The sequence below is a fragment of the Mytilus californianus genome, unplaced genomic scaffold, assembly GCF_021869535.1.
Source record: "Mytilus californianus isolate M0D057914Y unplaced genomic scaffold, xbMytCali1.0.p SCAF_3, whole genome shotgun sequence".
Lineage (NCBI taxonomy): Eukaryota > Metazoa > Mollusca > Bivalvia > Mytilida > Mytilidae > Mytilus > Mytilus californianus.
The window spans coordinates 15383415-15401072 of NW_026262679.1; the positions used below are offsets into that span (position 1 = coordinate 15383415).

Below are 17658 nucleotides of genomic sequence, written 5' to 3' on the forward strand. Positions count from 1 at the left end.
GTTATCACATAGTCCGTTTTTATGTATGTTGGCGTTTGTTTTTGTAGCAGTTCAGTGTTTCTGTTGTTCCGTTTTGTTTCCTCTTATAGTTGATGTGTTTCCCTCAGTTTTGATTTGTGACACGGATTTGTTTCAGTTAAATCGATTTATGACTATTGAACAGCGGTATACTACTATTGCCTTTATTTATGGAATTTCAGGTAGTTTGGAGAAGGACATCTGAACCAAATCCATTAACAATAGGTGATTTCGTGTATAGTCCTGACGACCGTATCACCATACGACGTGTAGAAGACAAAAATGAATGGAATCTGATCATAAAAGATGTACAAATAGCCGACGCTGGAGTATACGAGTGTGCAGTTAGTTCTCGTGAGAAATATAAGAGACTTGTTTTACTTCGAGTTAATGGTTAGTAAATAAGTTAAAAGATATGGAATTCTTGCTTACATGTACTATGGAACGCGAAACTGAATATGTATGTCGTGTAAATTAAAAAATGAAAAAGATGTTCTTATAAATGCGATAGACAAAAATTGCAATAATGAAAAGTTGCATTCTTTGTTTTTATACAGCATGCACATGAGCTGAATTAACAGATTCTTGTTATTATTGTCACTGTCAACGATATGAAATAATATCTTTAAGCAATAACTTCGGAATAATAAAACACAAAGGTAGCCATGAATTTCTGGTTTCTGTACGCAATAACTTCTGAACTAGGAAAGACATAGTAAGCCACGAATTTCTGGTTAATTACTGGAAATAAGAAATAATGGAAAATGGGTATCGGAAATGAAACAGTATTATTCCTATATGATTTTCTCATTTGATTTAATAATCAGAGACAAGTTATTGCAACCAATAGAGATAGCAAATATTACTTTTCTATTACATAATCCTAACAAGACTTGATGTTAATCGATAAAAGAAAAATATGACATATATGTACTCTGGTGATAGTAGTACCTTTGACAAAAAAATCTATTTAAACAGTTTAATTCAGTTTAATCATACATATTTTTTTTTATTTGAAATAATTCTGTCTATATTGATTTAGAACATTTGTAGGAATAGACTAACATGTTTCGTTTGTGTATTTCTAAGTACTCCCAATATCTTTTAAAGTAGAACAAGGATGTCGGTGTACCGAATGTTAAGTTAAAAGCATTTCCCAAAATGTTTGAAAATACTTTTTTTTTTAAGTTTTGTTAAATAAATTCGATATTTTTTTATCAAAATGAAATTTCATAACAGTATTAATGATCTCAATCCTTTTTTCTTGATTAGATATTTTAAATCACAATGGTGCAAATTGATCCGTATATATAACAACGCATTACATACTATTTCAAATAATATTTTCGTTTTATATTAATTAAGGGAAACCATTATCTGTTTTTCAACTAAAAATTCACAAATGCATTATCGACTGTAAGAAAAGCTCAGTTAACAAGCATACGAAGAGATTAAAAGAAATTTTCCATTCAACGTTTTCAAATTAGAAGCAACAGTAATTTATCGATGTACAAATACATTTTTCTATCTATATAATACTTGCTTTACGTATCCGGTGAACAGAAAGTTGGAAAACACATCACAGGGGCAAATATGTTAACAAGAAGTTTGATTCACAACATTCGGAAGCTTTGATTCAAAGTTTATGACAAAATTGCAATGAATGTCCTCGTACGTAAGGACATACACACAAAGGTAAATCTGTATATAAAAACTGAAGAAATTAGAATGAGCTCCTAAATGAATGAAACAGGATGCGTCGACAGGTTGAACGTCTTCTGCTATGCATCAATTAACCTAATTTGTAGTTCCTGACAAAAATGCGACGAGTATTTTAAACGTTAACACTATCTGTAGAGTATGTAAGTCTTCGGTAAAAGGAAAATGTTGAGTGACGGATACTCACCACATTGTATTGCCTATTATGCTTGAAACCAAATTTCAGGAGATCTTTTTCGTATTTGCTGAAACGAAAATTTCACACATTGCCAATGTTTGTAAGAATATATTATAGGTATCCGGTTAAAATGAAACTTCTCAGCAACGAGTGTGCAAACGCACTACACGGTATATCATACTAAAATGAAGCTTGAAAGAAAAATGTGCGATAAGAGTCATAGTTGACCTACCGTTTCTCTGAAATGTGAAGTTTCAGTTTAAGATTTACGTCATGTCGTTTTTAAAATTTGGGTTTTACAAAACAAAAAGAAGTTAAATTTCACTTCCACATATATTGATGATGTCCTGGCACACATTTTTGTTTGTAAGTGCTTGCCTCTCATATATCATTTTCCTCATCTCTCATCAATAGCATACCTTTTCCTCTGTCGTGTGGCGTTTACATATCTCAATTTATACCTTACGCTAGTGCATGTTCACTCAATGCGGATTTCGTTAGAAGGAGTGTGCTCATTACAATAAAACATCTCTCAAAAGAGTCATCAGGAAGAACGACTGAGATAGACACTACATAAGTTTTATGGTTACCGTCGCGAAATGGTTGACCGATTCGATATGACGGTATCTCAAAATGCGAGCGACGGGTTTTCGCAGTTTTAGATATTTAGACACTGGTATAGTCGTCTGATTTGTAATCATACCGATTGCGTCTTTTTCCGATTGTGACATTTTGAATGAGTGTGAATTTGTATGGCGGATGGTATATACATAGCAGGAGACGCTTACCATATCGACGCAACTGGTCTCATATCGTTTAGGGGTTATGTAATTCCCTTATTTTTTGTTTATGACCTTGGTTTGTCTCTTCCTAATCAATTTACGAGATTTGAAAATCGAAACTACTGTCGCCTTAATTTATACCCTCTGTCCCATCGTATGACGTTTACATTTCTAAATTGATACGATGTATCTGGGTCTCAGAGTACATGCGACATTGTCTTAAATGTTTAGATAGCCGTAAAATCTGTAATTTTACCGATTGCGTACTATTTCCGATTGTGGTATTTTAACTGGATATGTATTCGCATCACGGGTGTCGCATGCATATTAGGATATGCTTACCATGTTGACGCACCCCGTTTCGCTCCTTTTTGATACCCTCATTCTTTGTTTGGAGAGGAGTCATCGTTGAATATGCACATATATCTAGCTGAGCGACACAGGCTCTTGCAGGCTTCTTGTTTTGTTCCTTCCATTTTTGTTGGTTTATATTTCTCTAATTCTTCGTGCATCTTCAGTGGTCAATTTGTTTGATTAAGTACAGTTTAAATAAATTGTCGGTTATGATTTCTGCTTCATCAATTTTGAATATAATACCTTGAGTATTTATTTAAATGAAAATATCCTACTACTTGCATTGTCAACCCAGTCAGTTAAGCCTTTCATTCTCTGCAATTTATTTCATTAACGAATGCAGACCTATGGTGTATTTCATTTGACTGACACATTCCACTTCAATTCTAATATTTAAGTCCATTTGTGCTTTCCGTAAAAATTAATAAAAGGTGAAAACATGCATATAATGGTCAAATACCTTTTACAGCATGAATAGAGTTATTTTATGGAGTTGAGATCCTGGCTTAAATGCAAAATAGAAAGAGAATCATTTACGCAGATCATCTTTGAAAAATTTACAAATTAAAGCAACTTTGCATAAACATATTTTGAACAAGATCACATGAAAACTATGGTAAATGTATGAATGGATGTCATTCGTGCTTTCTGATCTGGTTTGCTGTTTTACGGTTTCTTTCCACGTTAATTATGATATTTATTCCTGAAATTCTCTGAAACTGATATCATGGTGCTTGATTTTTCTATTGACAACATATTTGTTACGTTTGGAGGACGTATGCTTTCATAAACAATCGGCATTCCTATGGAAACCAATTGTTCTCCTCTTCTTGCCGATTTTTTCTTTTATCAATATGAGGCAGATTTTATACAGAAGCTTCTCACGAAGAATAAAAAGAAGCTAGCATTATACTTGAACATCACGTTCCGCTATATAGATAATATCCCTTAATAGTTCTAGTTTGGTGACTATGTTGAACGTATTTATCCCTTTGAACTTGAAATAAAGGATACTACAGATACAGTTAGGTCTCCCTATGTAGCAACAATCATTCAAAGCGCCTGTATAGGGAATATATATATCATTAGGTTGATACTATATTCCATAGCTTACATTTTCATGATTGTTTTGATTAAGGGTTGCTGCTCACAAGGAAGCCTTTGAATCAAGGGTTTCAAATGGTAAAGTTGAAGTTATAACTTACAAAGTTTTGCGGACTCTTCTAAGAGTTGGTTGACTACATATATGTTCCAATTGTCGTAACCATAATCCGTCCTATATTCCATAATTGTGACATTATCGAATGAACCGTATCATCGAATGTATACTTACAACTAGCAACATGACGGTGTCACTAATGGAGCTACAGTGTTTGTAGTATTTTGTTGATTTTTTAAAATGTTCGTCGTCTTTCGTTTTTTGCCATGGTGTTGTCAGTTTCTTTTCAAGTTTTTAATGTCCCCTTCTTATCTTTTGCCTCTGTTAATACCCTTTTTCTGAAAGGAGCGAAATATACTTGTATAAGTCAGCCTGTCCGTCTGTCCGTCCCACAAGCTTTTTTTCGCACCTCCTGAAGAACTATAAATTAAATCTTCCTGAAATTGGGTATCAAGCTTTATTCTTTAGACTCTAAAGTGTGAAGAATTCCCATCCTTATTGCTCAGTAATTTTGTGGTTACCGAAAATATATATATTAATACAAATAATGGTCATGTATGAAATTAACATCGCATTATCTTAGGAACTACAAATCATTTTTTAGCATGCTATACCATTGCTCATCAACTTCCTTTTCACCGAAAGCTTATTGCAGGGGTTCATTTGTGAGCATTAGTTCACAGTTCAAGTTGTTATTTTGGCCAAGGTTATGTCGGTATTTTTTATGTTTTGCGGTTTTGCATTGATCTTTGAAATGTTCTCCTCATTTGGAGTAACTGTGCGTTTTCGTATTTTTTCGTAGAAGTTGTAATTACAGAATTATGGATTATTTTTGTAAAATAAGTTACTGCGCTATTATGTACTTTTAAAATGTTGTTATATTTGTGAACAACAACAATTTCTTTCAAATGCACAGGTAATGGGAACACATAACAATTCAACAAATGTTTCTGAAATTACGTATAGCCAAAAACTGTTTGTATGTTTTAGGAACATCACGACGTTTAAACAGCAAAGGCTTAGCTTATGATAAAGGTAAATTTTATATCAAATTTTAAATAAATTCATGAAAAAAAAATGAACCAAATATCGAACATTTAGATTATGCAGTGTTTGTTATTTTTTTTTTCTTTTTGTTTGCCCTTTTTGTATTGTTTTGTACTGTTTTTGTTGTTTCTTTTAGTGTTATTTGTTTCAACATTTATCAAAACAATAACCCAATCCGTTCCCAAACAAGTCCTTTATGTATATTTGGGACACAGAATATCTTAATTTTCAATTATTCTTTTGGTGTTCTGTGTGTTTTATGTGCATTATTTTTTTGTTTTTTGTTTTGTTTTGATTTTTGTTTTGTATAATGCTTGCAGTTATCTTTGTTTATCTTAGTTATTTGACTAATTATATTTCAGACTTTGAGTAATACATTTTAGAACTAGAAACAGTGCATCGTATGTTTTTCTTGCATCGTAAGCTTTATTTGGGTTATATTTCGTTTTCGTTAACATAATAATCATTATGATTATAGAAATAAATTAAAAAAAGCGATGGTTCTTTTCTTATGGTCATGTAACAAAACCTTTTTCAATTTACAATTTTCCCACATGATATTCTGATTGTTTTATTTTTCAGATCAAGATATCCTAAAATCTCGTAAGTTTATTCATTAGTTCATGTTGGGTGTTGTTTTTTAAATTCGATTTCGATGCACATACCATTTATTTGGCACAAATGAGATAAAAAAAAAAATGCCAAAAAACACTTTATTTTGGTGTTTCCGGGGCGCGTTTCTATACATTATTTGAGCCTTAAGAACTTTACAATATTCTAAGTTTAAATTCGTTTCGTTTTTATGTCAGGTGAAATATGTTCAACACACTAACGTTCCGCAATGACGATAAACAAAGGTGTTAATTACCGGTCACATAAACATGTCATTTTAACTGTTATACAAACAAGTATGTTTACTCAGCTTTAACCTCTTTTGAAAATCTTTCAAAAATTCTTACTTTCGAACTTCGAGACATAGGAGTCAATTTACATTAATTTACATCAACGGGACTATAAAATTTACTCGACTTAACCGAGTAATCGAATCAACCGAGTTCGACTCATTAGAGGTAATTATGCAAACGGGAATTTTACAGGGACCGAGAAATTACTTCGACTCATCCGAGTTTCGACACAACCGAGTTCGACACATCGAGGTTCGACTGTATATGTTTTCTCCCGGATCGGTAAATCCCAAAGCTTTTAAAGTCTAGGATATATACATACCCGAATAGGTGAGGAGTTAAATAGATTGAGGTGGTACCTAACACTACAGGGAGATAACTCTGTAAAAATCAGCTAAACGTTTTAATTACGTTGTATTGTTAAGGAAATATTAAGCTTCTCAATGATCAAAATTAGTGTTTGCCAAACTGCTATATAACCAATGAAATTTTTCTAATAAAGTGGTTGGTTCAAATTTTTTGAAATTTTTACATTTTTGTCAAAGGGTCAAAATTAACATTTTGTCAAAATTTTATGAAAATTAAACGAGCCAAATTAATATAAGTCAAGGTGTTGGGTACCACCTTAACTAATTCGTTTGAGGTAATTTGTTCCTCAGAAAGACAGAATCATATTTTTGTAAATGTCTAAATTTATTTACAAAGATTTAAAGAAAAGTAGGTAATAAATCATTTCAATATCGAAGCACTGACTAATCAGCTGATGATACCATCGGTGATTACCAGTCTACTAGCAGCGGTATTGACAAGTTTTGGTTGAACATAACTTCATGGTAGCTACCTCTGACTTTTATTTTTGAACAACATTTAGAAAGTAACAGTGATTGTGTATAGAGGGGAAACTGTCTGATTATGAAAATAGGCATAATAACATTAACAGTACAAATTTTTCTGCACCAGATACGCACTTCGACAATAGATATCTCTTCAGTGATGATCTAGGCCAAAATATTTGAAAATCCAAAGTTTATTAAAAATGTGAAGAGCTATAAAACACGAATATTCTGTTTTTATCAAAGTAATACCAGTCAAAATCATGCCGAAAGAAGCATTAAAATCTTAAAAATATGTCTACAAAAGATACACAGAAGGAGGTATGATAGGCCATATAATTTGCCACTGAAATGGGACGGTAAACGAAGGGAAATAGAAGCTTCATTAATTAGTCTAAGAGTAAATATCAAAAGGAAAAGTGTCTTACAAATACAAATTCATCAAGCTCTGACACATTGCAAGAATAATGATGTCACAATGACGTCATAAATTTGATGAAATAACATTTTTACTGCGAATTTCGACAATTCATGAAATGTTTTAATATTTGATACTTATACAAACTTTAAGGGCACAAAAATCATGATTTTGACTTATTTTTTGCTCTTGCTAAATGCTGATAGTTTTTTTTTTATTGATACGGCATTGACCACATGCATGTACCACCGTAATTTGTTTTGGTATATCTCACCTATATATATAAATTTTTAAAACAAGCATTTAGATGAAAGTGTTTGGCTAAAGGTTTTGAGTGACCTTTAAAGTACATTTAAGCACGATATTTAGCTTAAACAAGTCAAATATCATACTTTAAAAGCTCTCAACATTGTCAAAAACAAACAGTTAATAGAATTAGAGTATCTAAAGGAATAGCACCAGTAACCAAAATAAACGTCCCTGTATTTTTAAAACCTTTTGTTTTGGTAATTTAATGTGCATGAATTGCTAAATGTATTCTATTTTGAAAATATAATAAGAATAATGGTACTCGTCGGATCATTTAAGTTCATTTTTGTAGAAATGTGACACATTTTTGTACTTGTTTTCATGATTTCATATGTATTTTTTTTCCAGAAAAATGTGATACATTTTGCATATTGTATAACTTTTTTAAATGATAAGTTGAAAAACTGTATATTAACAGTGATGGATGTATAACTCAAATATTTCGTCATTTAAAAGGCAAAAGATGCGAAAGGAATGTTCAAAACTCATAAGTAGAAGAGAAACTGACAACGCCATGGCAGCAAAAAAAAAAAACAAAAGACGACGAAAAGACAAACAAACCCACAAAACACCACATAGAAAACTAAATAATTGGTAACACGAACAGTTGCATTCTCAAATCTTCAAACTTAATTAAGTGTATTAAGCATTGTATGTATTTGTTAGCCGAGTAAAATGTAAATCATTTTTGTTTTGAGAACAAATTCTCAAAAAGAAAGCTCATTTATATCTCAGGGTGGTCTCAGTTAAAACACAATAACGATTTTTTTTCTAAAACTATTTTATTCTGAAGACAAAAGTGAAAAAGAAATCAAAAGACACATATATTCTTCCGAACGAACTCAAATTCCTACCTGTTTTATTTCTTAGATGGTTCAGTTAAGAAAAAAAATATTCGTTATGGCTTTCTGATTTGACTGCATGATGTAACACGAAAAAGCGCATTTTAAATGAATACACCGAAAAAGCACTCATAGATATGAAATACTTGTCAAGCCTCAGGCTTTTATATTTTTAAGTTAGCTTTCTGAAGTAAAAAAAAGTCACATTTAATCGAATGCAGTTTAAGTATCTCCGTGTTTTAAAGTCAACATGATTCTTACAACTACAAACGAGTTCTAGGCAAGATGTCTATTACGTATTGTTGGTTTCTCAGTTAGTTACATCTTTCAAAACAGTAATATCAGCTGATATGGAATTTTGGTATAGGTTGTAATAGCTGTTATTTATGTATTAAATGTTTTGTTCTTTATTTAAGAGGTACTTATGTCAGGACAAAGATTCGTCAGCAAAGGTCAGACTATACTACTTACATGTAATGCCACAGGTGAGGATTATGCTCCAGATGGAGTTGACTGGTTTATAAATGGACATAAAGCTAATCATCAAACAATGCCTCGTGTTAGAATTTACGATCCAGTGGTTGACAATAATAAAAGAACTTTACTTAGCACTTTGGAAATAAGACGTTCTATAATGAACGATAAAGGAATATATGTATGTAGAGGTCCTGATCAAAAAACAAGTAGTCTGACAGTCCATATTTTAGACGGTAGGTAGAATTCGGATAAGTAAACCTAGTAAATTGTAAACTTAACTAGCAATCTTTTTTGTGATCGTGTATATTTACCAGGATAAAGACTTAAAGGGTGTTCACCATCAATTTGACATCTTCCACATTTGTTTGTCTTATTTTCAATATATAACTCTTCCATACTGACTTTTGGTGACGTTTATTTGAGACAAGCGTCATAGAGAAAACATTGAATACAATCTAAGGATCAGCAACAATCAAATATATGGAAATGCTCAGATAGATAAAACAATTAAGAATGAAGTTTGAGAAATAACGAGAACTTCCATCAAGGAACTGTCACTCATATCGAGTAAAAAGTTAGTATTATTAGAAATGTTAAGATTTAAAAATTCTCAGGAGTGACGTTCTTCGCGTCATTAGAATGATAGTACTGATGAAACTGATTTGAAATATGATTTACAGAAATCTGATAAATGCCAAATTTGTTTGGCGCCAAGAGCAAACATATCATATACAGTAGCTGTATTTCTCTAAGAATAGAAGAAATGGGTTTATTCGATTAAAAACATTAAAACAACTACATTTATAACGGTACATCTTTATTGAATTGCTGGTTTCTTTGTGATCTAAGTGGAAAAAAAAACTATATTTAATTTTTTATGTTTTGTTTCAGAAGAAAAGTCAAGTATAGATAAGCGTGGTAAGCAAATGTTTAATTTATGTTATGTAAGGTACTATGAAGATATTGCAATCACGTGGTTTCAAATAAGCTACCTAGTGTAAGAATATAAAATGATTCCTTATAGATATATATTGTTTGCTTATGAAATATACGTATATTGAATTTAAATGTTCACAAATAAAATTCAATGTTGAAACAGTATTTAGACACCATTGAAAAGAGGACGAAGAAACCGAGGTATAAAATGTTTCCTAATCTTAATCTACTCTACGAATATAAAGGAAAATATACAAAAAAAAACAATTTAAAATTTTAAAGTCATCAACTAAAAGAGTGATATAGACATTTAAATTACGAATAGGATAGGTGTATTCATCATATTTGCGTTTACATTTTGAGATGAATAAAATTCTCATTTTATGAAAATTATAATTAAGAATTAAGAATTATATATTTCTGATACAAATGTTACAGTTTATATTTTTTTTAAACATTTCACATTATTTTCATGCAAACAAAGGCGATGGATCTCCGTCTCATGGTATTTATATTATTTAATATTACTTAACTAATGCTGTGGTGGGAATAAAGTTGTCTAGTGTAGAATATAGAAGTAGTTATACGTACTTAGTTAATGCCATACTTGTTTCGTGGATGATTTTGGTTTTTTTTGCACCTTACAAATTGTGCTGCTCATGAAACTAAAAAATAGTAGAAAAAAGTATGGTAGTTTGGTAGTCATGAATAAATGTGTTCATTGAACCAAAGAATGTGTGTTGATATATTTAAGTTTTATTCGTTAATTCAATTTATTTTTTTATTTTATTTCTGAGTGAAGGCAAAATTTAGAGACAAACAAGTTTTTTTCTTATGTAACATTTTGTGGCTTCAATACCAAATAGATCATCATGTAGTCTAAGAAACCTTATCGCACCTCGGGTTAATTAATGACGATGTGAATAGTTATAATTAACTCCGGCACGTGGTGACCCCTATGGATCCGTAGGGGACAGTAAAGTTTATAAGGGTATCATGACATTACGTCTTCTATTATTGTTATTGTATTTCATTGATCATTTTTAACATATATACAAAAAAGTCTCCTGTGCGATACATTCGTGATACGGTTCGCTACTGACCCCCTCAGCTTCATCCCCTATAGATTTTATTAAACCTCCATGAATCCGTAGGGGGTCAGTGGCATATCATATAATTTATATTATGGTATCTGTATACATTTAAACTAAAACTTTTTTTACTATCCAAGTGGCGTCTAAATCGATATATAAAATTGGGAATGGAAACGGGGAATGGGTCTTCAACAAAGCGAGAAAATCCCGCAGCTGGAGGCGGACTTCAGCTGGGCCCTATAAATAATGTATATTTGTTCAGCAAAAATGACGTCACACTATAAACTCCGAAACATATAAATGAATCGAAAATAAAAAAAATATACTAGACTAGCAAAGGCCAGAGGTTCCTGACGTGGGACAAGCGCAAAAATGCGGCGAGGTTAAACATGTTTGTGAGATCTCAACCCTTTCCCTAATACCTCTAGCTAATGTGGAATAACCAAACACACAGCATTACGCACAGTAAAATACAGTTTAAAAGAAATCTGAGTCCGAAGTTAGAATAGGTAACAGAAGAAACTAAGCAAAATGACAATGATCAACATAAGGTAACAAAGGACTAATTGTTACTTGCGCTGGTCACATTCCTGATTAACCTCTATAAGGAATTGAATGAATCAGAAGCCTTGAAATAGTGTAAAATAATGTGAAGTTGAAGTGAAAGCTCAAAGCAAATTAATTTGATAAATGTTTGTTTAATCATTATTTAATGTTGCATGTTTTAAGTGTATGACACCTACAGTGTATCTTATGATTGTGGTGTGTTGTGGTATATTAATTTTATCTATATATATTTGTAAAATTCTGCATGACTGGTAAAAATCCCGCTTTGTAAGATTATATTAATAGAAGTGTGCCAAAGTTCAGTACATTACAATAGAGTTAGACAGCTGTTGCAATTTATCCTGCTCTCTGAATATCACATGTTTTAAATAGTAATCACCTGTTAAACATATCGATATATATTATAGGATCACTTACCTTGTCTAATCACACTTGTGTGCTTTGTAACAAAATGGTCATACTCAACTACAATGAACTTGTAATTACTTTGCTTCTATAATCATGGTATTTTTCAATAAGAACAGCTCGTTAATTTAGTGGGATAACTAGGCAAACGAAAACGGAAACGGCTCTTATTATATTTGAATTATTTTACATTTATGTTCATACCAGAGAAAAGACAACAACTTGGTGAAAATAAAAAATAACATTAAAACAAGCTTAAAATTAACGATAAAAACAAATCGGTCTCCTGTCGAATATAACAGTATTAGAAATTGCTATAAACAGAAGGAATTAAAGCTTATCAATGCTCTCTCGTCATCTGTTTGTAAAATGCTTTCACAAATATAACTTATATTTTGAAGCAGTATTTTGTTTTCCATTATAAAAATTATTGTGACGTGAAAAAGTAGTTAAAGTGTTTTACATTGTATCTTAGCATTTATTCAATTTATATACGCGAGCCCAGGTGGTAGTTAACATCAATCAATTTTGAAATAATTTTGATAGTTAAGCTTAACAGTTCATTTCAAGTATAATTTGTGTTTAGCTTCAAATCTAATATTATGTTTTATAGCTTAAAATTTAATATTCAAGGTTTTTTTCAGGATTCGTTAGCGATTCTGCTATCCCATGTTGTTCCTTCAAGTGGAGTAAACAGTGTGCAATAGTATTTCTAGGTTTATCAGCGACCTGGTTTACACATGCGTGGTTTGTCACGTGATATACAATATCTATAGCTGACAAGATTATCAAGCAAAAATGTGTTACATGAATGATGTCCTCGATCAACGGTTGATTTATGGGGAAATTTGAACGAGTTCTTTTAAGCAGAAATGATCAAAAGAATGATACCAGGAGAACGTTCGATTTGAGAAAAACGAGTAAACAAGGACTTGTAAGGGGTCACTTGCAGATGAATATATGCATTGAATATTATTTGTCATGTTTTGTTTTATTATATATATTCATTTTAAGAGCACATGTATATATCATATAATTTTCCTTTTCTTATTTTGATGTTTCGTTTCATGTATAAATGAAGTTTGTCAACTAATGAAGGAAAGACAAAGAGCAATAAAGCATTAATTATATCATGTTTAAGATGGCAGCAAAATATAACAATGACTTTTGTTTAATGCGATACATTCTATTTCATTCCAATAATTTAGGTCCATTAAGTAGCTCATGTGGATGTTTATTTTGTTCTAAACGCAGTTGTTATTTTATTAAATATGATAATATTACCAGTATTCCTTATTGTTCTTATAGGTTGTCAACTGATGTTGATGAATCTTTACAAATTTTATAATCATATGCTTTTTGTTATCTTCATTTCTTTCAACAATTTCAAGATAATGTCCAAAAGTAAAGCACACGATTAAATGTCCTGCTGCATTTCAACCATAATTAACTCATTCGTTCTTACAAATTTATGGCTGCTTATTTGGAAAAAGTTAAAACCCAAAATAATGATTGCGATATATGTGGAGAAAAAGAATGGAATAAAAACAACGGTCCCAATTAAATGCACCAGATGCGCATTTCTACAATAAATATATCTTCAGTGATGCTCGATGCAAACATTTGAAAAATCCAAAACTTATTAAAAAATGAACTATCAAAATATCAATATTGTTTCATATAACATCAGCAAAAAATTCAAGAATTGAAAAACAAAAATGTATTGAACGTGTATATGAATAAAAAGGGTATATACGGTAAGGGCCATTTGGGCAGTTAAAGTCATTAACACGTTATAATAAGATTTTGAATGATAAACAAATGTCTATACCGTGTATCAATCCCAAATTAATCGATGGCCAAATGAGTTCCCATATTAACAAATGCTCTTATTGCCTAAAGCTTACATAAAACGTGTTAATAATACAGATATGGAGCACACGTAAGGAAATTGCATCAAAAACACATTTGGGGGTAAACGAACAGTCTCCAAAAATAAAATAAGAAGTGTACAAAAGTTTCAAAGATATATAATCTAACCACCACCAAAAGTCTGCTATTAGCATACAAAATCTTGATTATCAACCCTGTCCTTCTGATCCCTATTTTTTGCTTTTGATTTGTCTCGGGTGTCCTCTGGTTTTTGTTTTTGAAATTTCTGTTTGAATTCATTTGATACAGTATCTTCTTACTGTTCATTTTCTATTTTCGATCGATGTAAAAATTACATGTGTTGGGATAACAAATGTATCCTTACTCTGTTTATACTTAATCTGACCCTTTTATTTTATTTGAGTGCCAGTGATAAGTTTTATGTAGGTAAAACGCGCCTGGCCTAACAAATTATAATGCTGGTATCGCCGAAGAGTGATTATCACATTTAGAAATAACAGACTATAGAAAAATATCAATGATAATAAAATCAATCAAAAGAACAACCCGTTGAATATCATTATTACACACAGCATAAACATAGCTTAAAGAAAAACAATACAAATCAATACAATATGTATTAAAGAGTGCTCACATGGGTTGACAGCTAGAATTAAGAGCTTTAACTGTTATTTACTAAGCATTCGTTCTAACACTCTAAATATGACCTCCATACTTCCAAGTAGAATTCTATAGATACACTCCATGAAAAGTATAAATTACACAATCTACCGCAATAATAAGTACTTCAAACGTATTCAGCAATGATGAAAAATTCCAAAAAAAAAAGCTATTCAACATTTGATTTGCAATATGAAGTTTAATTTAAATTAGACGTGATTATTCTAGTTCTCAGCAGTTTAACTACAGAAAATTCAACATACAAAACACCCTTAACAAAACAGCTGAAATACTCTTGGGGTCTCAACTGATAGTAAAAATTTGGTCAATGGGATTTACGTAAATAAATATCTTCTAGTTTTCACCTCTTAAATGTGGCGGTGACATAACGTAGATAAAACTCATAACCGGTGGTTCAGTAAAAAGATACATTGAGTGCTTAGCTGAACGGTATTATTTTTACGAACCAACGCAACTGCTTACATGTATGTGACGTCTTTTCAAACTTGCAGTTGTATTAATTAGACCACATTATCAGCGCGCTCACAGTTATTGATTTAAGTGCCCCCTGATGGGGTTTCATATATGAGTAATGCATAGACTTTCACACGTCCCACTAATAACATTGCCGTTGTGGCTCCACTCCTACACTCCTACAAAATCCTTATAGCCGCATCAAGTTAAAATATCCACCTAATTATTTTGAATGCTGCACTAGAAGCAACCATTATTTGAAACTATACACGTAATGGATACAATCACGAATACATATTACACAGAATCGTACGCAATATTAAAATATTGTAATGAAATTTCTATTGAATGAATATGAATTTAGAAAGTTATCCATAGTTTAAAAATAAGGCTTTTTCGAGCTAATTAGCAAAATAAATACAAAAATTTATTTAATCGTATTTATACTCCTGCACATCTAAACTTACACTAATAGTAGTTTTCAAAATGCATTTGTAAAGATAAGTATAAGAACGAAATAACCCATAAAATTTGTTCAGCTAGACAAATTTAGATTATTTAAAATATAATTGTTGTAAAATTATTTATAATAAAAATGTAACGAAACAGCCATAAAATAAACAAAATAAGCGTACAAATCCGTGCTCATTCAATTATAGCATACAGTATTCACCAACAAAATAAAAAAAATATATTAAAGGGAAAAACAAACAGAGAAAAAGAGAATCAATATTCAATTTGCAAATTTTACTTCCAAAGCTAGCTTTCCGAACCTTGCGACTACCAACTAACATTATATGAACGTCTTTTGTAATATCTATAAAGGCATATATGTGTCCATTGTACTGGCGTTTATTATTTTTTTTTAGATTAATCAGTTCACAAAAATTAAAATTTCGGCCGACAAGATGAATTTGAATTATAATATAATGAAATATAAACCATTATTTATCCTCATATACAAATGAGATCTTTGAAAAAAGGGAACATTGATATACGTTAAATAGGCATTTTAGCTTCATCCAATTGGTAGCCGAACTGTTTCGTCGATGTGTTTAATATGAGTTACACATTACGTACCTTATAAGGGGTTCGATTACCAGTGATGGCAAGTGTAAATATTAAAAGTGAGTTTTCACACTGATTCATCAGTAACCAGAAATCAGGAAATTAGTTTATTCCAAGTTATTGTAATTGGGCGAACAAAGTGAACACTTTGATTAATTCAGTGACTATATTTCAGTAACTGATTTAAGATGTAAGTTTAAATGTAGCCATAATAACGAATGCATGTAAATTTTATGCGACTGTTACAATGTTTTATCAGTGCTGGTGATATTTTGCTTCGATGTTGCAAATAATCTAAAGTTTGGATTAATATTCTTTTTGCTAAAGTTCAAGGGACAATAATTCAAGTCTTCAACAGGTAAATAGTGACATAAATTTGACAAGAAAGACAAAAAAAAATAAGGCGAATTTCCCCTGAATATATAACATTATCGAAACTGTCTTCAGCAACAATAGACAGCATTTAATAGTATTTTCATTTCAAGGACTTAAACAAAATAATTAAATCATTCCTATAATTTCACTGGTGCTAATATGTCATTTCAATTGATATTTTATAGTGTGATGTTACACTATTGTTTCAGATAAGGGTAAAGGTTTGGTACCATTAAAACGTTTAAACCCGCTGCAACTGTTTGCACCTGTCCTAAGTCAGAAATCTGATGTTCAGTAGTTGTCGTTTGTTGATGTGGTTCATAAGTGTTTCTCGTTTCTCGTTTTTTATATAGATTAGACCGTTGGTTTTCCCGTTTTGAATAGTTTAACACTAGTAATTTTTGAGGCCCTTTATAGCTTACTGTTCGGTGTGAGCCAAGGCTCCGTGTTGAAGACCGTACTTTGACCTATAGTGGTTTACTTTTATAAATTTTGACTTGGATGGAGAGTTGTCTCATTGGCACTCATATCACATCTTCTTATATCTATAATGTAAAAATATGTGATATGATTGCCAATGAGACAACTCTCCACAAGAGACTAAATGACACAGAAATTAACAATATAGGTCACCATACGGCCTTCAACAATGAGAAAAATCCATACCGCATAGTCAGTTATAAAAGGCCCCGAAATGACAAATGTAAAATAATTCAAACGAGAAAACTAACGGCCTAATTTATGTACAAAACAAATATGATACACAGAAACAAACGACAACCACTGAATTACAGGCTCCTGACTTGGGACAGGCACATGCAGAATGTGGCGGAATTAAACATGTTAGTGGGCGCCCAACCTTCCCCCTAACTGGGACAGTGGTGTAGCAGTACAACATAAGAACAAACTATAAAAATCAGTTGAAAAAGGCTTAACTCATCAGATGGATACAAATAGAAATACATCTAACAAAAACAGAGGGGACGAGGCAAGGTACTTATACATCCTCACAACAAAAAGACACTAAGTACAGATCTGAGAGTACTCACAGTTACTGACAGCTAGTTCAAAGCCAATAACAACTAATAAAAAAATCATGCATCTAAGATTAAAATATCAATCAGTACACATCCAACATCCAATGG

The 17658-nt window shown here is 31.4% G+C and overlaps 1 protein-coding gene across 5 annotated transcripts in view; it reads left to right on the forward strand.

Moving 5' to 3' along the window:
• The window catches only part of LOC127733981 (tyrosine-protein phosphatase non-receptor type substrate 1-like), a 72109-nt gene extending 58783 nt beyond the window's left edge, over positions 1-13326 (forward strand). For 2 of the 5 annotated variants that reach the window (XM_052243469.1, XM_052243468.1), the window contains exons 4-10: positions 201-411; positions 5201-5245; positions 5840-5860; positions 8981-9274; positions 9933-9959; positions 10462-10482; positions 12688-13326. In XM_052243469.1, coding sequence (XP_052099429.1) covers positions 201-411; positions 5201-5245; positions 5840-5860; positions 8981-9274; positions 9933-9959; positions 10462-10482; positions 12688-12803 — 735 coding nt within the window. In that variant the 3' untranslated portion in view covers positions 12804-13326. The remainder of the gene's footprint in view (positions 1-200; positions 412-5200; positions 5246-5839; positions 5861-8980; positions 9275-9932; positions 9960-10461; positions 10483-12687) is intronic. The other 3 variants (XM_052243471.1, XM_052243472.1, XM_052243473.1) reach the window with 3 other exon arrangements.
• The last annotated feature ends 4332 nt before the right edge of the window (positions 13327-17658 follow it).